Source organism: Bombina bombina, chromosome 7, assembly GCF_027579735.1.
Source record: "Bombina bombina isolate aBomBom1 chromosome 7, aBomBom1.pri, whole genome shotgun sequence".
Taxonomy (NCBI): domain Eukaryota; kingdom Metazoa; phylum Chordata; class Amphibia; order Anura; family Bombinatoridae; genus Bombina; species Bombina bombina.
In genome coordinates, this window is record NC_069505.1 from 247,348,988 (window position 1) to 247,370,530 (window position 21,543).

The following is a 21,543-nucleotide window of genomic DNA, read 5'->3' on the forward strand; positions in this document are numbered from 1 at the left end:
TGAAGAAATGAACAGCAGCCAATCAGCAGTGCTGAGGTCATGAACTCTTACTGTGATCTCATGAGATTTGACTTAACTCTCATGAGATTTCATAGTAAGCTTCCTTTACCCGATTGGTGAAATAATATGAGAGTGCACGATGCTAGTCCCTTCAGATGTCCCAGGACAGACACACTAAAATGCTGCTTAGAAATCCTTTACAATGGGAGGTGGCTACTGAGGAACTTTTGAGGTAAAATATCTTTCTTTTTTACATAGAGATGTTCAGGTGATATTTTCTAATCAGCTTTTTACAGCTATGCTGCATCACTTTCAAGTGTTTAAACATTTGGGTATTATGGCCCTTTAAGTTAGCTCTGAAGCTGTGGCAAAAAAAAAAAAAAAGGTACTTTTTTTAAACTGATGAATGAAGGTCGCCTTTATTTTTAGTGATGGTAAATATTAGCGTTTTTGAAAAGCTAGAATTTGCCATCACTTTAAAGGGATACTAACCCCACATTTTTTCTTTCATGATTCAGATAGAGCATGCAATTTTAAGCAACTTTCTAATTTACTCCTATTATCAATCTTTCTTTGTTCTCATGTTATCTTGATTTGAAAAAAAGCAGTAATAAAAGGTTAGGAGCCGGCCCGTTTTTAGTTCAGCACCTGGGTAGCGCTTGCTGATTGGTTTGCTACATTTAGCCACAAATCAGCAAGTGCTACCCAGGTGCTGAACAAAAAATGGTCCGGCTCTAAAGCTTACAGTACTGCTTTTTCAAATCAAGATAGCATGAGAACAAAGAAAAATTGATAAAAGGAGTAAATTAGAAAGGTGCTTAAATTCTCATGCTCTATCTAAATCATGAAAGAAAAAAAAAATGGGTTTAGTATCCCTTTAAGCTGCTGTCAAACATCAAGAAGTTGATACACATACTCAGCAGTGTACATAAATTAATAAGTGTGGAGAGTGATCAAACGTCGCAGAGCCATTATGCAGCTCTGTTCAGCTGCCCCTTTTCCCAATGAGACACTTCTGTTGTACCTATCTGCATATGCAGCTACATTGTACTCTTCACCTTGCTCAATCTGTGGTAATAATATTTATCAAATAATTCTTTTTCACTTACAAAAGTTACCCCTCCTTGATGTTTAATCAAAATTATAATTCTTTTTTTATTTAAATTGTATCAGATAAATATGGAGGGGTAACTTTTGTATTTTTTTTTTTAACTTCAACCAATATTTGTGTCCCATATAAAAATAGTTCCTTTAAAGTCCAGCACATTATATCTATATGACGCTATAATTTATCACTCTTATCAAGAATTTCAGGGTGAGAGATGAGGATGGTATTGCACTCTCAGGTGGTATCACAGCTGAGATACAAGACCTAACGGTTAGCTGTGCCAGATATATATCAGAGCCTGCACTATTCATGTCACACAGCTTGGTATGGCAGTCACATTATTCTGACACTTATCTCTGTTATCATACATACAGAATACCTAATCTGTAAAGATTTAGCTATAAATACTGTATCTAATATACAGTAACTGAAGTATGTTATGATCCTTTCCATCCCGCATTCGAATTGTTATACAGATAGCGTATGACGACAGATAGTGTTGACCGTAATAGACATGTAGCTGAAGATTAGTTTATTTGCAGACTAGTTCATAAATGATTTAGCAGTTAATTAGTCCCTTGATAATATACATATTGGGACATGAATAAAATGTCTACTATACCTAAATGGAGAGCGCCCACCTCTTAGCACTCGCACTGAACACAAAGTCTGGTGAGATACTTTGCAAAACCTGCTGCTGAGCACTAGCGGAATTCTGCGATATAGGTATTACATTACACTGTGTAAGCAGATTGATTGGTTTCAGTGAGTCCTGCCTCTGAGACCAACACTGAGAAAAACCTGCCACTATACCTAGCGGTGAGTGCCCACGTTATTGTGCACGCAACAAGGGAGGAAACAGATTGTGCATGTGCCTTGCTAATTTTGAGTAATTTACATATAACTGAATAAGGTAAACTGACTAGTCATGGTAGCATTCTAGCTAAGCCCTTTTATCAGGGCGTCTGGGGTTGTCGAGCAGAGAGGAATCATGGGTGATGGGGTCCTTATTATAATAATTATTACTCATCTAGTTTTGTTGTTAAAACTGCGTTATAGCTGCTTACCAACCCATCACCCCTGAGCAAACTGCTCCTTTAATTTGTTATGATAGGTTACTCTATAGCAACATAATAGAAATGTATTGTAATTACCAGGTGTTTACTGTCCCTTTAACTGACAATTATGGGCTTTCCAATTCCTGGAGGAAGTAAAGACTCCGGATTTAAAACCGCTATATTGCACAAAGCCTTTGGTTATACACTCTAGTGACCCATTTCTAATTGCCTCTAACTGAGGAGGTAACTTGGGTTACAACATGGAAGCTTTATGGAGACTAAAATGTTACACTTATTATTTCAGTTTTTAAACAGTATACTTTTTTAAAAAGATGCATCGGCATATTATTCTCGGGCTATTTTTTGCTTTCAGCATGTCATTCTATCTAGAATTTATTTAGTATTAAATGTCACTTTAAAAGGGCAGTTTACCCTAACATTTCTCCACTTAATTTGTTCCCAGTGATCCATTATACCTGCTGGAGTGTATTAAATTGCTAACAAATAGTCCCTTTACCTTTATTTTACAATTGAGTTTGCAGATTTAGCCTGTGGTATCCCTACCTAAATTGAAAGTTTATATACTTAAGTATTGGCTATATAAACATAACCAACTGAAGAAATTACACCTCAAGTGGGAAGTAGGAAAGATAAGTAGTAAAATGTTAGTTTTCTATTGTGTTCGCCAAGTATTGGGCTTTGGTTTACAGAGATATTAGGAAGAATGTGTGTACAGAAAGTGATAAAATAAGGAGCTATGCAATTTTCATACATGTTATACTCTGCAGTACACTGTTCCTTTAAGATCAAATGTGAAAGCTGACTGTAGCATAGTATTATACACAGACACTCAATATAACTGTAGCATGAATTCCATAACAACCGCCCCTGTGGGCAATTTAAACAATAAGACAAAATAAATAATAAATGAACATTGCAAAGACATTTTTACCATGTTTAATAGAACGTTAATACTGTACATATTACAAATGAGCTAGTGTCCTGCACCATACAGCTCGTCGCTCAGGTTTTCCTTTACAAAATGATTTAAAGGTGGGGGGGGATTCAAAAAAGCAATAGATTAAAAAACAAAACTTTGATTTTATTTTTTATTTTTATTTAAAATTAAATTTTCTTTTTATTTAAAGGGACATGAAACCCCAAATGTTTATTTCATTATTTAGGTAGAACATTTAAATTTTAATCAACTTTCCAGTTTACTTCTATTATCAAATTTGCTTCATTCTCTTGGTATCATTTGGTGAAGGAACAGCAATGCACTACTGTTTTCTCACTGAGCACATGGGTGAGCCAATGGCAATATACCTGTATGTATGTATGTATGTATGTATGTATAGTGGGGAAAAAAAGTATTTAGTCATCCACCAATTGTGCAAGTTCTCCCACTTAAGAAGATGAGAGAGGCCTGTAATTTTCATCATAGGTATACCTCAACTATGAGAGATAAAATGTGGAAACAAATCCAGACAATCACATTGTCTGATTTGGAAAGAATTTATTTGCAAATTATGGTGGAAAATAAGTATTCGGTCAATATCAAAAGTTCATCTCAATACTTTGTTATATATCCTTTGTTGGCAATGAAAGAGGTCAAACGTTTTCTGTAAGTCTTCACAAGGTTGTCACACACTGTTGCTGGTATGTTGGCCCATTCCTGCATGCAGATCTCCTCTAGAGCAGTGATGTTTTGGGGCTGTTGCTGGGCAACACAGACTTTCAACTCCCTCCAAAGGTTTTCTATGGGGTTGAGATCTGGAGACTGGCTAGACCACTTCAGGACCTTGCAATGCTTCTTACGAAGCTACTCCTTCGTTGCCCGGGCGGTATGTTTGGGATCATTGTCATGCTGAAAGACCCAGCCACATTTCATATTCATTGCCCTTGCTGATGGAAGGAGGTTTGCACTCAAAATCTCACGATACATGGCCCCATTCATTCTTTCATGTACACGGATTAGTCGTCCTGTTCCCTTTGCAGAGAAACAGCCCCAAAGCATGATGTTGCCACCCCCATGCTTCACAGTAGGTATGATGTTATCTCTCCTCCAAACACGACAAGTTGTGTTTCTACCAAACAGTTCTACTTTGGTTTCATCTGACCATATGACATTCTCCCAATCCGCTTCTGGATCATCCAAATGCTCTCTAGCATACTTCAGACGGGCCCGGACATGTACTGGATTAAGCAGGGGACACGTCTGGCACTGCAGGATCTGAGTCCCTGGCAGCGTAGTGTGTTACTGATGGTAGCCTTTGTTACGTTGGTCCAGCTCTCTGCAGGTCATTCACTAGGTCCCCCCGTGTGGTTCTGGGATGTTTGCTCACTGTTCTTGTGATCATTTTGACCCCACGGGGTGAGATCTTGCATGGAGCCCCAGATCGAGGGAGATTATCAGTGGTCTTGTATGTCTTCCATTTTCTAATTATTGCTCCCACAGTTGATTTCTTCACACCAAGCTGCTTGTTTATTGCAGATTCATTCTTCCCAGCCTGGTGCAGGTCTACAATTTTGTTTCTGGTGTCCTTCGACAGCTCTTTGGTCTTCACCATAGTGGAGTTTGGAGTGTGACTGTTTGAGGTTGTGGACAGGTGTCTTTTATACTGATAACAAGTTCAAACAGGTGCCATTAATAATAGATAATAGAAGTACATTGGATTTTATATTTTTAAATTGCATGTTCTATCAGAATCATAAAAGATTAATTGTGACTTTACTGTCCCTTTAATTCCATTATTACCCTACAAATCTATGTACAGATTATCAACCCTTATAGAAGTTTGCTTGGAGTGAAACAGTTCTGCACAAGGACCTAGTTGTGAGAAGAGACAAGCAAGCAGTAAAAATGAAAGTGAAATCTAATATTTAAAATTGTTATTATTAAAAGGCAATGATTATTTTTCTCTGTCCAATAAAGTACATCTGAAAAGTTGATGGAATATGAATGGCTAACTTATTAAACTGGACATAGTTCACCTCTTGATAATTTAGTAATTATTTATGTATGGCTAATGGTATCTACCTAAATCAGACATTCTCTGATGAAACTGGAAAAATAATCTGAAATATTAATATAATTAAAAAAAATGAAATCTTTATGTATAAAACCATGATTTAAATCTAAGTCTAACTAACTAATGATACTAACTAGTGATTTAAACTGTGATTGAAAAGGTTTAATAGGGGATAGTTTGTACACTCAATTTGCACAATCCCAGAGATCAGTTGACTTTTTGCCCCTTTAACCATGTTTATTAGTGCATTTTGCTTCTATACTTCAAGAGGGTAAAATGTCATTGTGCAACAGGTTTGTAATGGATAATGTTTAACCTGCAGTAAACACCCTTTGGTACTGACAGATCTCTGCACCTTACACCCATTAAAGTAAACTGAAATAAAAGTGCAAAAAGAAACTGAAGGTTATGTATTAAAGTGATGGTAAATCCGAGCGTGCAACAAACCCTAGGATTTTACCATCACTAAAAATCAAGTGTATGTAAAAAAAAAAAAAAAGTGTAAACTCGCCCTTTCTGTGCCGCTGCACACCGCTAAACTCGCCCTTTCTGTGCCGCTGCACACCGCTAAACTCGCCCTTTCTGTGCCGCTGCACACCGCTAAACTCGCCCTTTCTGTGCCGCTGCACATCGCTAAACTCTACCTTTCTGTGCCGCTGCACATCGCTAAACTCAGCGCCTTTTACATATATGATCTCTTAAACTACACTTGATTTCAGTGATGGTAAATCCTAGCGTTTTTACCCCTACAAAAAAGGTATTAAACACAGTGCTAGAGAGCAGCTTCTGGCTAGCCACTGATGAGTTATATGTGTGTAGCCAGAAATCACTAGCTAGCACCTGTAGTGTTTGATGCTACTGAGATATATACAGTTTTTTTTTTTAACAAAAAGGATAAACAAGAGAAAAGTAAATTTGAAACATGTGGATTAAAAAAAAAGAAAAAAAAAGTCTTAAAGGGACATGAAACCCAATATTTTCTTTCATAATACATAGCATACACATTTAAACAACTTCTCAATTGACTTTGATTATCCAATATGTGTTGTCCTCTTGGTTTCCTTTGTTGAAAAGCACACCTAGGTAGTCTCAGAAGCTTGCTGCTGATTGGTGGCTGCACATATATGCCTCTTGATATTGGCTTTCAATGTGTTCAGCTTAATTTGGACACATTCATGTCACTTAAAACTTTAGTTTATTAATTAATCACAAATAATATTTGTTTCTCAATTAAATAACTTCAAAATAAGCAAACGGGTAAAAACATTAAAGGGACATTATTCACTCATTTTTTTTTCTTTGCATAAATGTTTTGTAGATGATCTATTTATATAGCCCATAAAGTTTTGTATTTTTAAATGTATAGTTTTGCTTATTTTTAAATAACATTGCTCTGATTTTCAGACTCCTAACCAAGCCCCAAAGTTTTATGAGAATACCGTCAGCTACCATCTCCAGCTTGCTCCTGTTTGTGTAAAGGGTCTTTTCATATGCAAAAGAAGGGGGAGGGGGGGGAAGAGTCTTATTTCCCACTTGCAGTGGGCTTTCCAGCTACCTTTTCAACAGAGCTAAATTGAGAGCTTCTAAGTAAGTTTTTAAACAGTTTTATACTGGATTTTTATATCAGTATCTGTGCATCTTATTCTTTATAGTAGTGTATATTACATGCAGTTGTATGAGAATGAGTGTATATTGTCCCTTTAATGGATCAAACACACACACCCTATCTTTTATCCCAAAACCCATTAAAGGGACAGTCTAGTCCAAAATAAAACTTTCATGATTCAGATAGGGCAGTAATTTTAAACAACTTTCCAATTTACTTTCATCACCAATTTTGCTTTGTTCCCTTGGTATTCTTCATTGAAAGCTAAACCTAGGTAGGCTCATATGCTAATTTCTTAGACCTTGAAGGCCGCCTCTAATCTGAATGCATTTTGACCACTAAAGGGCGTTAGTTCATGTGTGTCATATAGATAACATTGAGCTCACGCACTTGAAGTTACCTAGGAGTGAGCACTAATTGGCTAAAATGCAAGTCTGTAAAAATCACTGAAATAAGGGGGCAGTCTGCAGAGGCTTAGATATAAGGTAATCACAGAGGTAAAATGTATATTAATATAACGGTGTTGGTTATGTAAAACTGGGGAATGGATAATAATGGGATTATCTATCTTTTTAAACAACAAATATTCTGGTGTTGACTGTCCCATAAAGATACGGGTACTACTTGCTCACATACGTAAAACTACATAAGGTACAGATGCTTTCTGGCACCAGTGACGTTTGTTTTACTCTGTGGTTTAGCAATTCTCCTGAACAGACTATGAACAGACTAAACCCCCAGAACATTAAGCCCAAATGCTCTTGATATCACTAGATTTGTACTCAGCACCTCTGCTGTCTTCCATATATCAGACACAATACTGTAAACACCTCCATTTAGATCTATTTCATGTAAGCATGTCAATAAAAATACATTCAACTAAACTGTTCTTCTCTCCACATATTTTACTCTCCCTGTTTTTGCTGTAAAACGCCTTTAAAAAGTGGCTTTTTTCTACTTACTCCTAGAGATAATTATGTGCTTCCATTAGACTTAAAGGAACAGTATAGTCAAAATGACATTTTTATAACTCAGAGTATGACATTTTAAACAACTTCGCGATTTACTTATTTTATCTACTTGGCTTTGTTTTCGTGGTATCTTTTCTTGAGGATATCTAGGTAGGCTCAGGGGAAGCTTGCTGACGATTGGTGGCTGCACATATATGCCTAGTCACTGGCTCCCCCAATGTGTTCAGCTAGTTCCCAGTAGTTTATTGCTGCTTCTTTAACAAATGATACCAAGAAAATAAAGAATAATATAGATAATAGAAGACAATTAGGAAGTTGTTTAAAATTTTAAGTTCTATCTGAATCATGAAAGAAAAATGTTGGCTTTCATATCCCTTTAAGTATGGTGAAATTAAACTGACCCTGCTGCATTGAACATATTGATTGCTTAGACTCCATCACAGGCTCATTTACCATCTGTGAAATATGGTTTCCAACAGGTTTTTCATTAGGTGTATCCCTGAACTGCTCTTGAATTGCAAAACCACTGCAGTGCTTACTTCCCGATATATGCTACATGCTTAATCCCTTTACGCCGTTAAGACATTCCATGCTGTCCTAACAGCGCTGGGCTTTAACGGCGTTAGGACGGCATGGAACAGTCCTACCATATACAGTGTCCTACAGCTTCTCCCTTTGACATAGGCAATGATCAGCCTGGGGGCGTGTCTAGCTGTGCACGTAGACCCCCATTATCCAATTCCGTCCTTGAAATCACGATGTGAACACTTTAGCACTGCCACAAAGAGGTTAATATCCCTTTAACACCACCTATGCCTGATATACACTGCAACGCTAATAACGAAAAACATTCAGTCACGTCATTGAATACTTCCATGAAGGAGCTTGATAAAAATGTTACTAAAAATAGCACTAGGTTTGTATAAACAGCCTGCACGCCACTGAAATACCATGAACAGTGTCTCTTCAAAAGCAGAAATACAAACTACTCATTTCCAAAAACATCCAAGAATTCAATTATATTTACCCTATTTAAACCCAATTCTGTAAAGCTCTCTGATCAGGTGAGATTATCTAAGACGACGACTCGTAAGTACAGCAAATTCTAGATTGAAAACTGTTTATTTCACTCAGCAGAGTTTTGGTCGTGAAGCAGAAATTAATACATTATAATAGAATGTTCAAAAAATAATAATAATAAAACATTTTTTGCATCACCTCTGTCTGTAGGAAGGAACCCAGGGAGAAAGACCTTGGCATGGTCCTGGGCTTCAACCGTTTGGCAAATACTGTAACTAACTCTTCCATTTTTAATTTTAAATCTTGTTGTGTTGTTGCAAGAGAGTGCCAGACTCTCTGTTTGTTGTGTTGTTGCAAGAGAGTGCCAGACTCTCTCTGTTTGTTGTGTTGCTCATTTTTCTAGGGGCACTATAGGCTGTTCAGGTGTTAAGCACCTGAGTTTTGGGTAGCTATACAGAGATTATATATATTTTTACTAGGAATGTGCAGTCATTTTTTGCAGTAACCGATTTAAAGAATAACAAATCTAATTCATGAATATATTAGTTATTCTTTAAATTAGGTGTATTACTTACCTGTAGCATGCTGGGAAGCCTTGCTAAATCTCTACTTCTTCATAGAGGCCAGCGCCATGCGGCTCTCCAGTGCGCTACAGGTACATTAGTGCGGTGGATCCCTTCTCCTTTAGCGCAGAAGGGGTACACAGTAATCCAACCTCTTTTACAGAGTTTGGGGCCGTGCTAATAGGAGAATAAGGCCCTTGACTCTATGAAGGCTTGGATTAGAGCATGCCCCTGGGCTGCACTAAAGGAGAAGAGTTCTGCCACCTGTAGCTCACTGGGAAGTCACACGAATATGAGCATTATGAGGATCAGCACAGCTCTCCGGCGCGCTACAGGCAAGTATCAAGGTGAGTATGTTCTCATATTAACGATACATTTCAGAATATAATGATCCTTTAACATTAATACATTACTTGTCCTCAACCACTATTTAACATAATTGTGGATGGTTTGTGTTCTTGAGTTATAATGTAATACCTGCCTTAAATGTTGGGGGGGGGGGGGAGACTCTGAGGTTAAAAGGGACATTCCAGCCAAAATTGGAATCCACATGGATGCATTTCCGTTTTGAATAGAAACAGTTTTGTAATATACACGTATTAGCAAAAACGTTTCTAATAAAAGCTGTTTCAAAAGTGTATCCAAGTATGCACTGTGCACCAGCATTTTAAACACAGTACTTGCTCAGAGAGCCTAATGTGCTTGTAGAATCTGAAAATGACTCAGTTTGTTAATTGCCATGATACAAACCCCACTGGTGCTCTGAGCAGCTGCAGTATTTAAAGGGACACAAACTCCATTTTTTTTGTTTCATGATTCAGATAGAGCAGCAGTTTTAAACAACTTTCTAATTAACTCATATTATACATTTTTCTTCATTCTCTTGCTATCTTTATTTAAAAAAGCAGAATGTAAGCATAGAAGCCGGCCCATTTTTGGTTAAGCAGCTGGAGAGCACTTGCTGATTGGTAGGTACATTTAGCCACCAATCAGCAAATTCTACCAAGTTGCTGAACCAAGTATGGGCCGGCTCTAATGCTTACAATTCCTGCTTTTTTTAAATAAAGATAGAAAGAAAATGAGTAAATTAGAAAGTTGCATACTTAATCTGAATAATGAGTTTTGTGTCACTTTAACATGCTGGTTCACAAAGAATATCTAGTTATGCTTCACATGCAGAAAACAGTAATCACTTTTACTAGAAGCATTTTTGCCAATACATGTATATTGCAAATCTGTTTCTATTCAAATATGTAAGTCAACATATGTGCATTTAAATTTTCCCCAGAATGCCCCTTTAATGCAAACAATAATGCAGTAGGAAAATGCCCTAACACATTAGTGCATTTTATTATTGCTCTTTGGTGGCCTTGTAAGGGTTTAATAATATGATTTTATTGATTTGGTTTATCAAAAACATTTATTATTGGCTTTTTTTTTTTTTACAAATATCTGTCAAGCTGGTCACAGTTGAGGTGTATACAATCTATAGCCACTACCAGTTGCAGAATAATGTGATGGGTGAGAACATAAGAAAATTCATTGATAAACTGCAAAATAAGCATTGGTAATATATTTGTAAACTAAACAGGGTTACAGATCCCCATTTTATGTCAGGTGTTCAGACAATTTTAATGGATTTCCTTCCGCCTTTAAACATAGTTGGTTAATAAGTAAACATGTTAACCTTTGACTTACCAAACGTGTTGCTTACTACACAAACCTATATGCAGCTGCTTTAGTAAATGTCACAAAAGAACAAGCAAATTTCCCCACCAAATATAAATTGAATGGTAGTTACACTGGAATGGGAAAGTATTTCCATTACGTGAATGCTTTGCTTACACAGCAACTTCAACAAAAACAGTCATGCAAAACTCATTAAGCACTTGCTAGTACTAATATCACATTCATACAAGTGAGTAAATGCAGATTCAAACTGCACATAAATTAAATGGACACAATAATACTGGAATCCAAACTCGTCATATTTTGTTAAAATGTTACTTTCAGGTTTATATAAAAGTTTTAAACACAGTTGGGGTTAAAAAAAAAAAAAAAAATAGAATGTACTGTCATCTAACTCCTTAAATTGGTATGCACTTATAGTCACGCTGAGGCCTTGTACCCCAAATCACTCAGGTGGCAGGGATACACCTTTACCTGCCCATTCTTTTCTCAGTATCACAGAAACCCCCTAGCTCATCGCCAATTACTGTTGATCTTGCAGAGTGTCTGACTAAGCTAACGTCCTCTGCCCATTCTTATCTCAAGGTGGTAGAATGTCTACACTTTCACTATAATTGCAAATGTTACCCCCTTTCCTAATCAAAATGTTTCACCCAACCCCCCTATAAAAATTATTGTATAACCCTTGCCCTCTACTGGAAAAAAAAAGTAAATGTCATTTCCTGCTGAGAGATACTGAATGTCTCCCACTGTGGGTAGCGGGGTCGCCCCCTGCCCTGCACAGCGCATGGGGTCGCCCCCTGCCATGCACGCGGGTAGTGGGGTCACCATGTGCCCTGCACAGTGTGGGTAGTGGGGTCATCCCCCCACCCTGCATAGCGCGTGGGTAGTGGGGTCACCCCATGCCCTGCACAGCACGTGGGCAGTGAGCTCGACCCATGCCCTGCACAGTGTGGGTAGTGGGGTCACCCCATACCCCGCAGTCAGCATTGTTGGATAATGATATCTCATGTGGGTAGTGGGGTCACCCCCCCGCCCTGCACAGAGTGTGGGCAGTGGGGTCGCCCCCCCGCCCTGCACAGAGTGTGGGCAGTGGGGTCGCCCCCCCGCCCTGCACAGAGTGTGGGCAGTGGGGTCGCCCCCCCGCCCTGCACAGAGTGTGGGCAGTGGGGTCGCCGCGTGCCCTGCACAGCGCATGGGGTTTGACGCGTGCCCTGCACAGAGTGTGGGCAGTGGGGTCGCCGCGTGCCCTGCACAGCGCATGGGGTTTGACGCGTGCCCTGCACAGAGTGTGGGCAGTGGGGTCGCCGCGTGCCCTGCACAGCGCATGGGGTTTGACGCGTGCCCTGCACAGCGCATGGGGTTTGACGCGTGCCCTGCACAGCGCGTGGGCAGTGGGGTCGCCGCGTGCCCTGCACAGCGCATGGGGTTTGACGCGTGCCCTGCACAGCGCATGGGGTTTGACGCGTGCCCTGCACAGCGCATGGGGTTTGACGCGTGCCCTGCACAGCGCATGGGGTTTGACGCGTGCCCTGCACAGCGCATGGGGTTTGACGCGTGCCCTGCACAGCGCATGGGGTTTGACGCGTGCCCTGCACAGCGCATGGGGTTTGACGCGTGCCCTGCACAGCGCATGGGGTTTGACGCGTGCCCTGCACAGCGCATGGGGTTTGCCGCGTGCCCTGCACAGCAAGTGGGCAGTGGGGTTGCCCCATGCCCTGCACAGTGTGGGTAGCGGGGTCGCCCCCTGTCCTGCACAGCGCATGGGGTCTCCCCCTGCCATGCACGTGGGGTCACCATGTGCCCTGCACAGTGTGGGTAGTGGGGTCATCCCCCCACCCTGCATAGCGCGTGGGTAGTGGGGTCACCCCATGCCCTGCACAACGGGTGGGCAGTGGGGTCGACCCATGCCCTGCACAGTGTGGGTAGTGGGGTCACCCCATACCCTGCAGTCAGCATACAGGATAATGAGATCTCTCTCAGTAGCATACCTGACATATCACAGTATCAGGTATCCCCAGCCCTCTCCCAATGTAATTTAACGTAACGACCCCATATTTCAGGGTAATCTGATGCACTCCTTTCTAGCAACATAAGCTATATATCTTGTCCACTCTCTCCACTCTCTTCTATAAGTTTGTCACAAGAACCCTGTCGTGTGCCCTATAACAGTCAGGGTCATTAAGTGATTTGACCCTTCACCATTCACAGTGCCTGAGTAACAGCTCCCCTGTACGGGACTCCCTCTCCTCTTATCCGCTGCCCCTCGCCCCTCACCTGTCCTGGGCACAGCAGGGCGCTCTTAGCTGTCAAACTTCTCAAAACTCTTGCAGCCTGTACTGCCATGGGCGCCGCCATTTCTAATCGGAACAGAGTGTGATCCTACAGTAGTGACACGTCACTCTCATGGCGTCCAATAGAAATAACAGAGAGTACGCCTCCTTGTGATGATTGGTTGTAATGCGTGTAAATCTCTTGTCAAGCTCCGCCCCCACATGAACATTTTATTTGACTCTAAAGTACAGGTAACGGTAGTGACAAACAACCACGTGATTGTCACTTGTATTGTAATGTCCTCTACACTGCCCAGTGATATCGTATGTAATATGTCACCTACACAAAGCTACCCTACTGAGTGACAAAAGTCACATTATTATTTGTCATATGTAATGTTCCCTACACATAGCTACATTACTGAGTGACAAAAGTAACATTATTATTTGTCTTATGTAATGTCCCCTACATACACATAGCTACTTTACTGACAAGTCACATTATTATTTGTCACATATGTAATGTCCCCTACATCTATCTACACTACTGAGTGACAAAAGTCACATTATCTGTCATATGTAATGTCCCCTACATATATCTACACTGCTGAGTGACAAAAGTCACATTATTATTTGTCATATGTAATGTCCCCTATACATAGCTACACTACTGACAAGTCACATTATTATTTGTCATATGTAATGTCCCCTACATATATCTACACTACTGAGTGACAAAAGTCACATTATTATTTGTCATATGTAATGTCCCCTACACATAGCTACACTACTGACAAGTCACATTATTATTTGTCATTTGTAATGTCCCCTACATATATCTACACTACTGAGTGACAATTTGTCATATATAATGTCCCCTACATATATCTACACTATTGAGTGACAAAAGTCACATTATTATTTGTATTATGTAATGTCCCCTACACATAGCTACTTTACTGATAAGTCAAATATGTAATGCCCCTACATATATCTACACTACTGAGTGACAAAAGTCACATTATTATTTGTCATATGTAATGTCCCCTACATATATCTGCACTGCTGAGTGACAAAAGTCACATTATTAGTTGTCATATGTAATGTCCCCTACATATATCTACACTGCTGAGTGACAAAAGTCACATTATTATTTGTCATATGTAATGTACTCTACATATATCTACGCTACTGAGTGACAAAAGTCACATTATTATTTGTCATATGTAATGTCCCCTACATATATCTAAACTGCTGAGTGACACAAGTCACATTATTATTTGTCATATGTAATGTCCCCTACACTGCCCAGTGATATTGTATGTAATGTCCCCTACACATAGCTACACTGCTAAATGACAAATCATATTATTATTTGTCATATGTAATGTCCCCTATACATAGCTACACTACTGACAAGTCACATTATTATTTGTCATATGTAATGTCCCCTACACATAGCTACACTACTGAGTGACAAAAGTCACATTATTATTTGTCATATGTAATGTCCCCTAAATATATCTAAACTGCTGAGTGACACAAGTTACATTATTATTTGTCATATGTAATGTCCCCTACACTGCCCAGTGATATTGTATGTAATGTCCCCTACACATAGCTACATTGCTAAATGACAAGTCACATTATTATTTGTCATATGTAATGTCCCCTATACATAGCTACACTACTGACAAGTCACATTATTATTTGTCATATGTAATGTCCCCTACATATATCTACACTACTGAGTGACAAAAATCACATTATTATTTGTCATATGTAATGTCCCCTACACATAGCTACACTACTGAGTGACAAAAGTCACATTATTATTTGTCATATGTAATGTCCCCTACACATAGCTACACTACTGACAAGTCTCATTTTTTGTAACATATGTAATGTCCCCTACATATATCTACACTACTGAGTGACAAAAGTCACATTATTATCTGTCATATATAATGTCCCCTACATATATCTACACTACTGAGTGACAAAAGTCACATTATTATTTGTCATATGTAATGTCCCCTATACATAGCTACACTACTGACAAGTCACATTATTATTTGTCATATGTAATGTCCCCTACATATATCTACACTCTGAGTGACAAAAGTCACATTATTATTTGTCATATGTAATGTCCCCTACATATATCTACACTACTGAGTGACAAAAGTCACATTATTATTTGTCATATGTAATGTCCCCTACACATAGCTACACTACTGACAAGTCACATTATTATTTGTCATTTGTAATGTCCCCTACATATATCTACACTACTGAGTGACAATTTGTCATATGTAATGTCCCCTACATATATCTACACTACTGAGTGACAAAAGGCACATTATTATTTGTATTATGTAATGTCCCCTACACATAGCTACTTTACTGATAAGTCACATATGTAATGCCCCTACATATATCTACACTACTGAGTGACAAAAGTCACATTATTATTTGTCATATGTAATGTCCCCTACATATATCTACACTGTTGAGTGACAAAAGTCACATTATTATTTGTCATATGTAATGTACTCTACATATATCTACGCTACTGAGTGACAAAAGTCACATTATTATTTGTCATATGTAATGTCCCCTACATATATCTAAACTGCTGAGTGACACAAGTCACATTATTATTTGTCATATGTAATGTCCCCTACACTGCCCAGTGATATCGTATGTAATGTCCCCTACACATAGCTACACTGCTAAATGACAAATCATATTATTATTTGTCATATGTAATGTCCCCTATACATAGCTACACTACTGACAAGTCACATTATTATTTGTCATATGTAATGTCCCCTACATATATCTACACTACTGAGTGACAAAAGTCACATTATTATTTGTCATATGTAATGTCCCCTACACATAGCTACACTACTGAGTGACAAAAGTCACATTATTATTTGTCATATGTAATGTCCCCTACACATAGCTACACTACTGACAAGTCTCATTTTTTGTAACATATGTAATGTCCCCTACATATATCTACACTACTGAGTGACAAAAGTCACATTATTATCTGTCATATATAATGTCCCCTACATATATCTACACTACTGAGTGAAAAAAGTCACATTATTATTTGTCATATGTAATGTCCCCTACATATATCTACACTGCTGAGTGACAAAAGTGACATTGTTATTTGTCATATGTAATGTCCCCTACACTGCCCAGTGTTATCATATGTAATGTCCCCTACACATAGCTACACTGCTGAGTGGCAAGTCACATTATTATTTGTCATATGTAATGTCCCCTATACATAGCTACAATACTGACAAGTCACATTATTATTTGTCATATGTAATGTCCCCTACATATATCTACACTACTGAGTGACAAAAGTCACATTATTATTTGTCATATGTAATGTCCCCTACATATATCTAGACTACTGAGTGACAAAAGTCACATTATTATTTGTCATATGTAATGTCCCCTACACATAGCTACACTACTGACAAGTCACATTATTGAGTGACAAAAGTCATATTATTATTTGTCATATGTAATGTCCCCTACACATAGCTACTTTACTGACAAGTCACATTATTATTTGTCACATATGTAATATCCCCTACATATATCTACAGTACTGAGTGACAAAAGTCAAATTATTATCTGTCATATGTAGTGTCTCCTACATATATCTACACTGCTGAGTGACAAAAGTCACATTATTATTTGTCATATGTAATGTCCCCTACACTGCCCAGTGATATTGTATGTATTATCCCCTACACATAGCTACACTGCTGAGTGACAAGTCACATTATTATTTGTCATATGTAATGTCCCCTACACATAGCTACACTACTGACAAGTCACATTATTATTTGTCATATGTAATGTCCCCTACACATAGCTACACTGCTGAGTGACAGAAGTCACATTATTATTTGTCATATGTAATGTCCCCTACACATAGCTACACTGCTGAGTGACAGAAGTCACATTATTATTTGTCATATGTAATGTCCCCTACACATATCTACACTACTCAGTGACAAAAGTCACATTATTTGTCATATGTATTGTCCCCTACATATATCTACACTACTGAGTGAAAAAGTCACATTATTATTTGTCATATGTAATGTCCCCTACACATAGCTACACTGCTGAGTGACAAAAGTCACATTATTATTTGTCATATGTAATGTCCCCTACACATAACTACATTACTAAGTAACAAGTTACATTATTATTTGTCACATATGTAATGTCCCCTACACATAGCTACACTGCTGAGTGACAAAAGTCACATTATTATTTGTCATATGTAATATCCCATACATATATCTACACTGCTGAGTGACAAAATTCACATTATTATTTGTCATATGTAATGTCTCCCTATCCTACACATAGCTACACTGCTGAGTGACAAGTCATATTATTATTTGTCATATGTAATGTCCCCTACACGTATCTACACTACTGAGTGACAAAAGTCACATTATTATTTGTCATATGTAATGTCCCCTACACATAGCTACACTACTGACAAGTCACATTATTATTTGTCATATGTAATGTCCCCTATACATAGCTACACTGCTGAGTGACAGAAGTCACATTATTATTTGTCATATGTAATGTCCCCTACACATATCTACACTATTGAGTGACAAAAGTCACATTATTTGTCATATGTAATGTACCCTACATATATCTACACTACTGAGTGAAAAAGTCACATTATTATTTGTCATATGTAATGTCCCCTACACATAGCTTCACTGCTGAGTGACAAAAGTCACATTATTATTTGTCATATGTAATGTCCCCTACACATAGCTACACTACTGAGTAACAAGTTACATTATTATTTGTCACATATGTAATGTCCCCTACACATAGCTACACTGCTGAGTGACAAAAGTCACATTATTATTTGTCATATGTAATATCCCATACATATATCTACACTGCTGAGTGACAAAATTCACATTATTATTTGTCATATGTAATGTCTCCCTACCCTACACATAGCTACACTGCTGAGTGACAAGTCATATTTTTATTTGTCATATGTAATGTCCCCTACACATATCTACACTACTGAGTGACAAAAGTCACATTGTTATTTGTCATATGTAATTTCCCCTACATATATCTACACTGCTGAGGGACAAGTTACATTATAATTTGTCACATATGTAATGTCCCCTACACATAGCTACACTGCTGAGTGACAAAAGTCACATTATTATTTGTCATATGTAATGTCCCCTACACATATCTACACTGCTGAGTGACAAAAGTCACATTATTATTTGTCATATATAATGTAATACCAGCGCACATTTACGTGTTGGCATTTCTGAGAGGAGCGCAAATATCACGCTCACGTTAGCACGATATTGCCCTCCACTCATAAGCTAGCCCACTAGTAGTAAACTTTTAGCGTGTGGGGGTTTGCACTCGTATTACAAGTTGAAAGTAAATTACAAGGTAATAGTAGACGTGGACTCTGGCTATCACAAACCACGTTAAATTCTTCTTCATATAGACTTAATTAGCTAACCCGATGCCGCATTAGACCTACAGTAGATAGATAGATAGATAGATAGATAGATAGATAGATAGATAGATAGATTTAAAAATACCAAAGAACATTTTCTATTATGTGAAGAACATTGGAATGTAAAATATTTACATTACCTACATAGTAAAATACATTTTTAAAGGGACACTGTAATAAAAAAACAACTTTGTTTAAATCAATTAAACGTTTATAAACAAAACACTTTTAAATGCACTTTCATTTCTAAATAATTACTGTTTTGCCGCAATTTCATTTTGATTTTTTATTCATTTCCAAAGCCACTCCGTGGGTACCGTTGCTGCCTGTCCAATCTGGGCTGACAACCCTTAGCCTTGATGCGCATGAACAAGCACAAGTAACATCATTGTAGACGTCACTCACTGGAAGTCTATGATGAATTTAGGAGACCCGCTCAATAATTCCGGCATTAGGGAGGGTATATGCGCATGGTGACGATATCATCAGATAATTATATTCAGGAACTCGCCATCCGATTGGATATTGCTTTGGATCATGTACTTCCCATTGTTGTGGGTTTGGTTTAGTGACGTTATTGCTGAAAACTAAAATTATATTTTATAACGTTAAGAAGCATCATTGGAGGGCAAAAGTAGGTCTTTTAGCTTATATTTAATTATTATGCAATAAAAAGGTTTGTAATCCTTTAAATATTAAAATTCATTTTTCCAGTTTTAAGGTATTTAATTGGAAAGGACTCCAAAGTGTATATATATATATATATATATATATATATATATGAGTGTTTATATGTGTATATATTATGTATATACATATATAAGTACACATGTATATACAAATATATGCAAATATATATACACCCATACATATATTTACACACACACACATATATATATAAACGTATATATTTATATGTACATATATACAATATAACCCTTTCCATTCAAATATCTTGTCATATACCATATACATTTTAATCATAATAAAAAACTTGTATTAATATTTATATGAATATTCTTTTATCCGATAGTGTATATATGAGTGTATCTTTTTATTTTATTGTATTTAATAAATAAATTGGTTCACATTATTTTTAACCCTTAGCCTTTACGAAAGATCTTTAGTTGTGCTAATCCAACAAGTGCAAATTTAGTTTGCGCTTTAGTGAGCCTGCTTACTTTCAACTTGTAAAACACGCACAAATTAGCAAGGTTACGGTATTTGTTATCGCGATTTGCGCTAACAATATCGCGCTACTTGTTCTCTAGCCAACATTACGCTATCAGCAATGTAAAAGTTATATACTTTAGAGAAGTTTTCTCAACTTATATGTAGCAAGTACCCCTGTAGGCATTTATTTGATTTCTATGTTCTCCAACTGTAGCACATTAATGATGTTTTACATAAGCAAAAATGGAAATTGTGTTTCATCAATAGATTTCACATGCTTGTATCAGATATATTAAAATATATAGGAATCTGACATTTGTTTTATGTTTTCTGGAACTTAATATTTGGCAATATTACCACAGAGAATAATAAACACATAAACACAAATACAGGTGAAACTCGAAAAATTAGAATATTGTGCAAAAGTTCATATATTTCACTAATGCAACTTAAAAGGTTAAATTAATATATGAGATAGACTCATTACATGCAAAGCAAGATAGTTCAAGCCGTGATTTGTCATAATTGTGATGATTATGGCTTACAGCTCATGAAAACCCCAAATCCACAATCTCAGAAAATTAGATTATTACATGCAATCAATAAAACAAGGATTGTACATAGAACAATATCGGACCTCTGAAAAGTATAAGCATGCATACTGTATGTACTCAGTACTTGGTTTGAGCCCCTTTTGCAGCAATTACTGCCTCAATGCAGCATGGCATGGAAGCTATCAGCCTGTGGCACTGCTGAGGTGTTATGGAAGACCAGGATGCTTCAATAGCGGCCTTCAGCTCTTCTGCATTGTTCGGTCTCATGTCTCTCATCTTTCTGTTGGCAATGCCCCATAGATTCTCTATGGGGTTCAGGTCAGGCGAGTTTGCTGGCCAATCAAGCACAGTAATCCCACGGTCATTGAACCAGGTTTTGGTGCTTTTGGCAGTGTGGTCAGGTGCCAAGTCTTGCTGGTAAATGAAGTCAGCATCCCCATAGAGCTCGTCTGAGGAAGGAAGCATGAAGTGCTCCAAAATCTCCTGGTAGACAGCTGCGTTGACCCTGGACTTAATGAAGCACAGTGCACCAACACCAGCAGATGACATGGCTCCCCAAATCAACACAGACTGTGGAAACTTCACACTGGACTTCAAGATTCTTGCAGTGTGTGCCTCTCCATTCTTCCTCCATACTCTGGGTCCTTGGTTTCTAAATGAGATGCAAAATTTGCTCTCATCAGAAAAGGAGACTTTGGATCACTGAGCAACAGACCAGGTCTGTTTTTTTTAGCCCAGGTAAGACGCTTCTGACGTTGTTTGTTGTTCAGGAGTGGCTTGACAAGAGGAATACGACATTTGAAGCCCATGTCCAGGATCCATCTGTGTGTGGTGGCTCTTGATGCACTGACTCCAGCCTCAGTCCACTTCTTGTGAAAGTCCCCAACACTTTTGAATGGCCTTATCCGGACAATCCTCTCCAGG

The 21,543-nt window shown here is 38.1% G+C and overlaps 1 protein-coding gene across 1 annotated transcript in view; it reads right to left on the reverse strand.

Annotated features, from left to right (window-relative positions):
- The window catches only part of SUCLG2 (succinate-CoA ligase GDP-forming subunit beta), a 641,499-nt gene extending 628,044 nt beyond the window's left edge, over positions 1 to 13,455 (reverse strand). Inside the window, exon 1 of the mRNA XM_053720692.1 lies at positions 13,325 to 13,455. Within this exon, the coding sequence (XP_053576667.1) occupies positions 13,325 to 13,405 (81 nt within the window). The 5' untranslated portion in view covers positions 13,406 to 13,455. The remainder of the gene's footprint in view (positions 1 to 13,324) is intronic.
- Between the last annotated feature and the right edge of the window lie 8,088 nt (positions 13,456 to 21,543).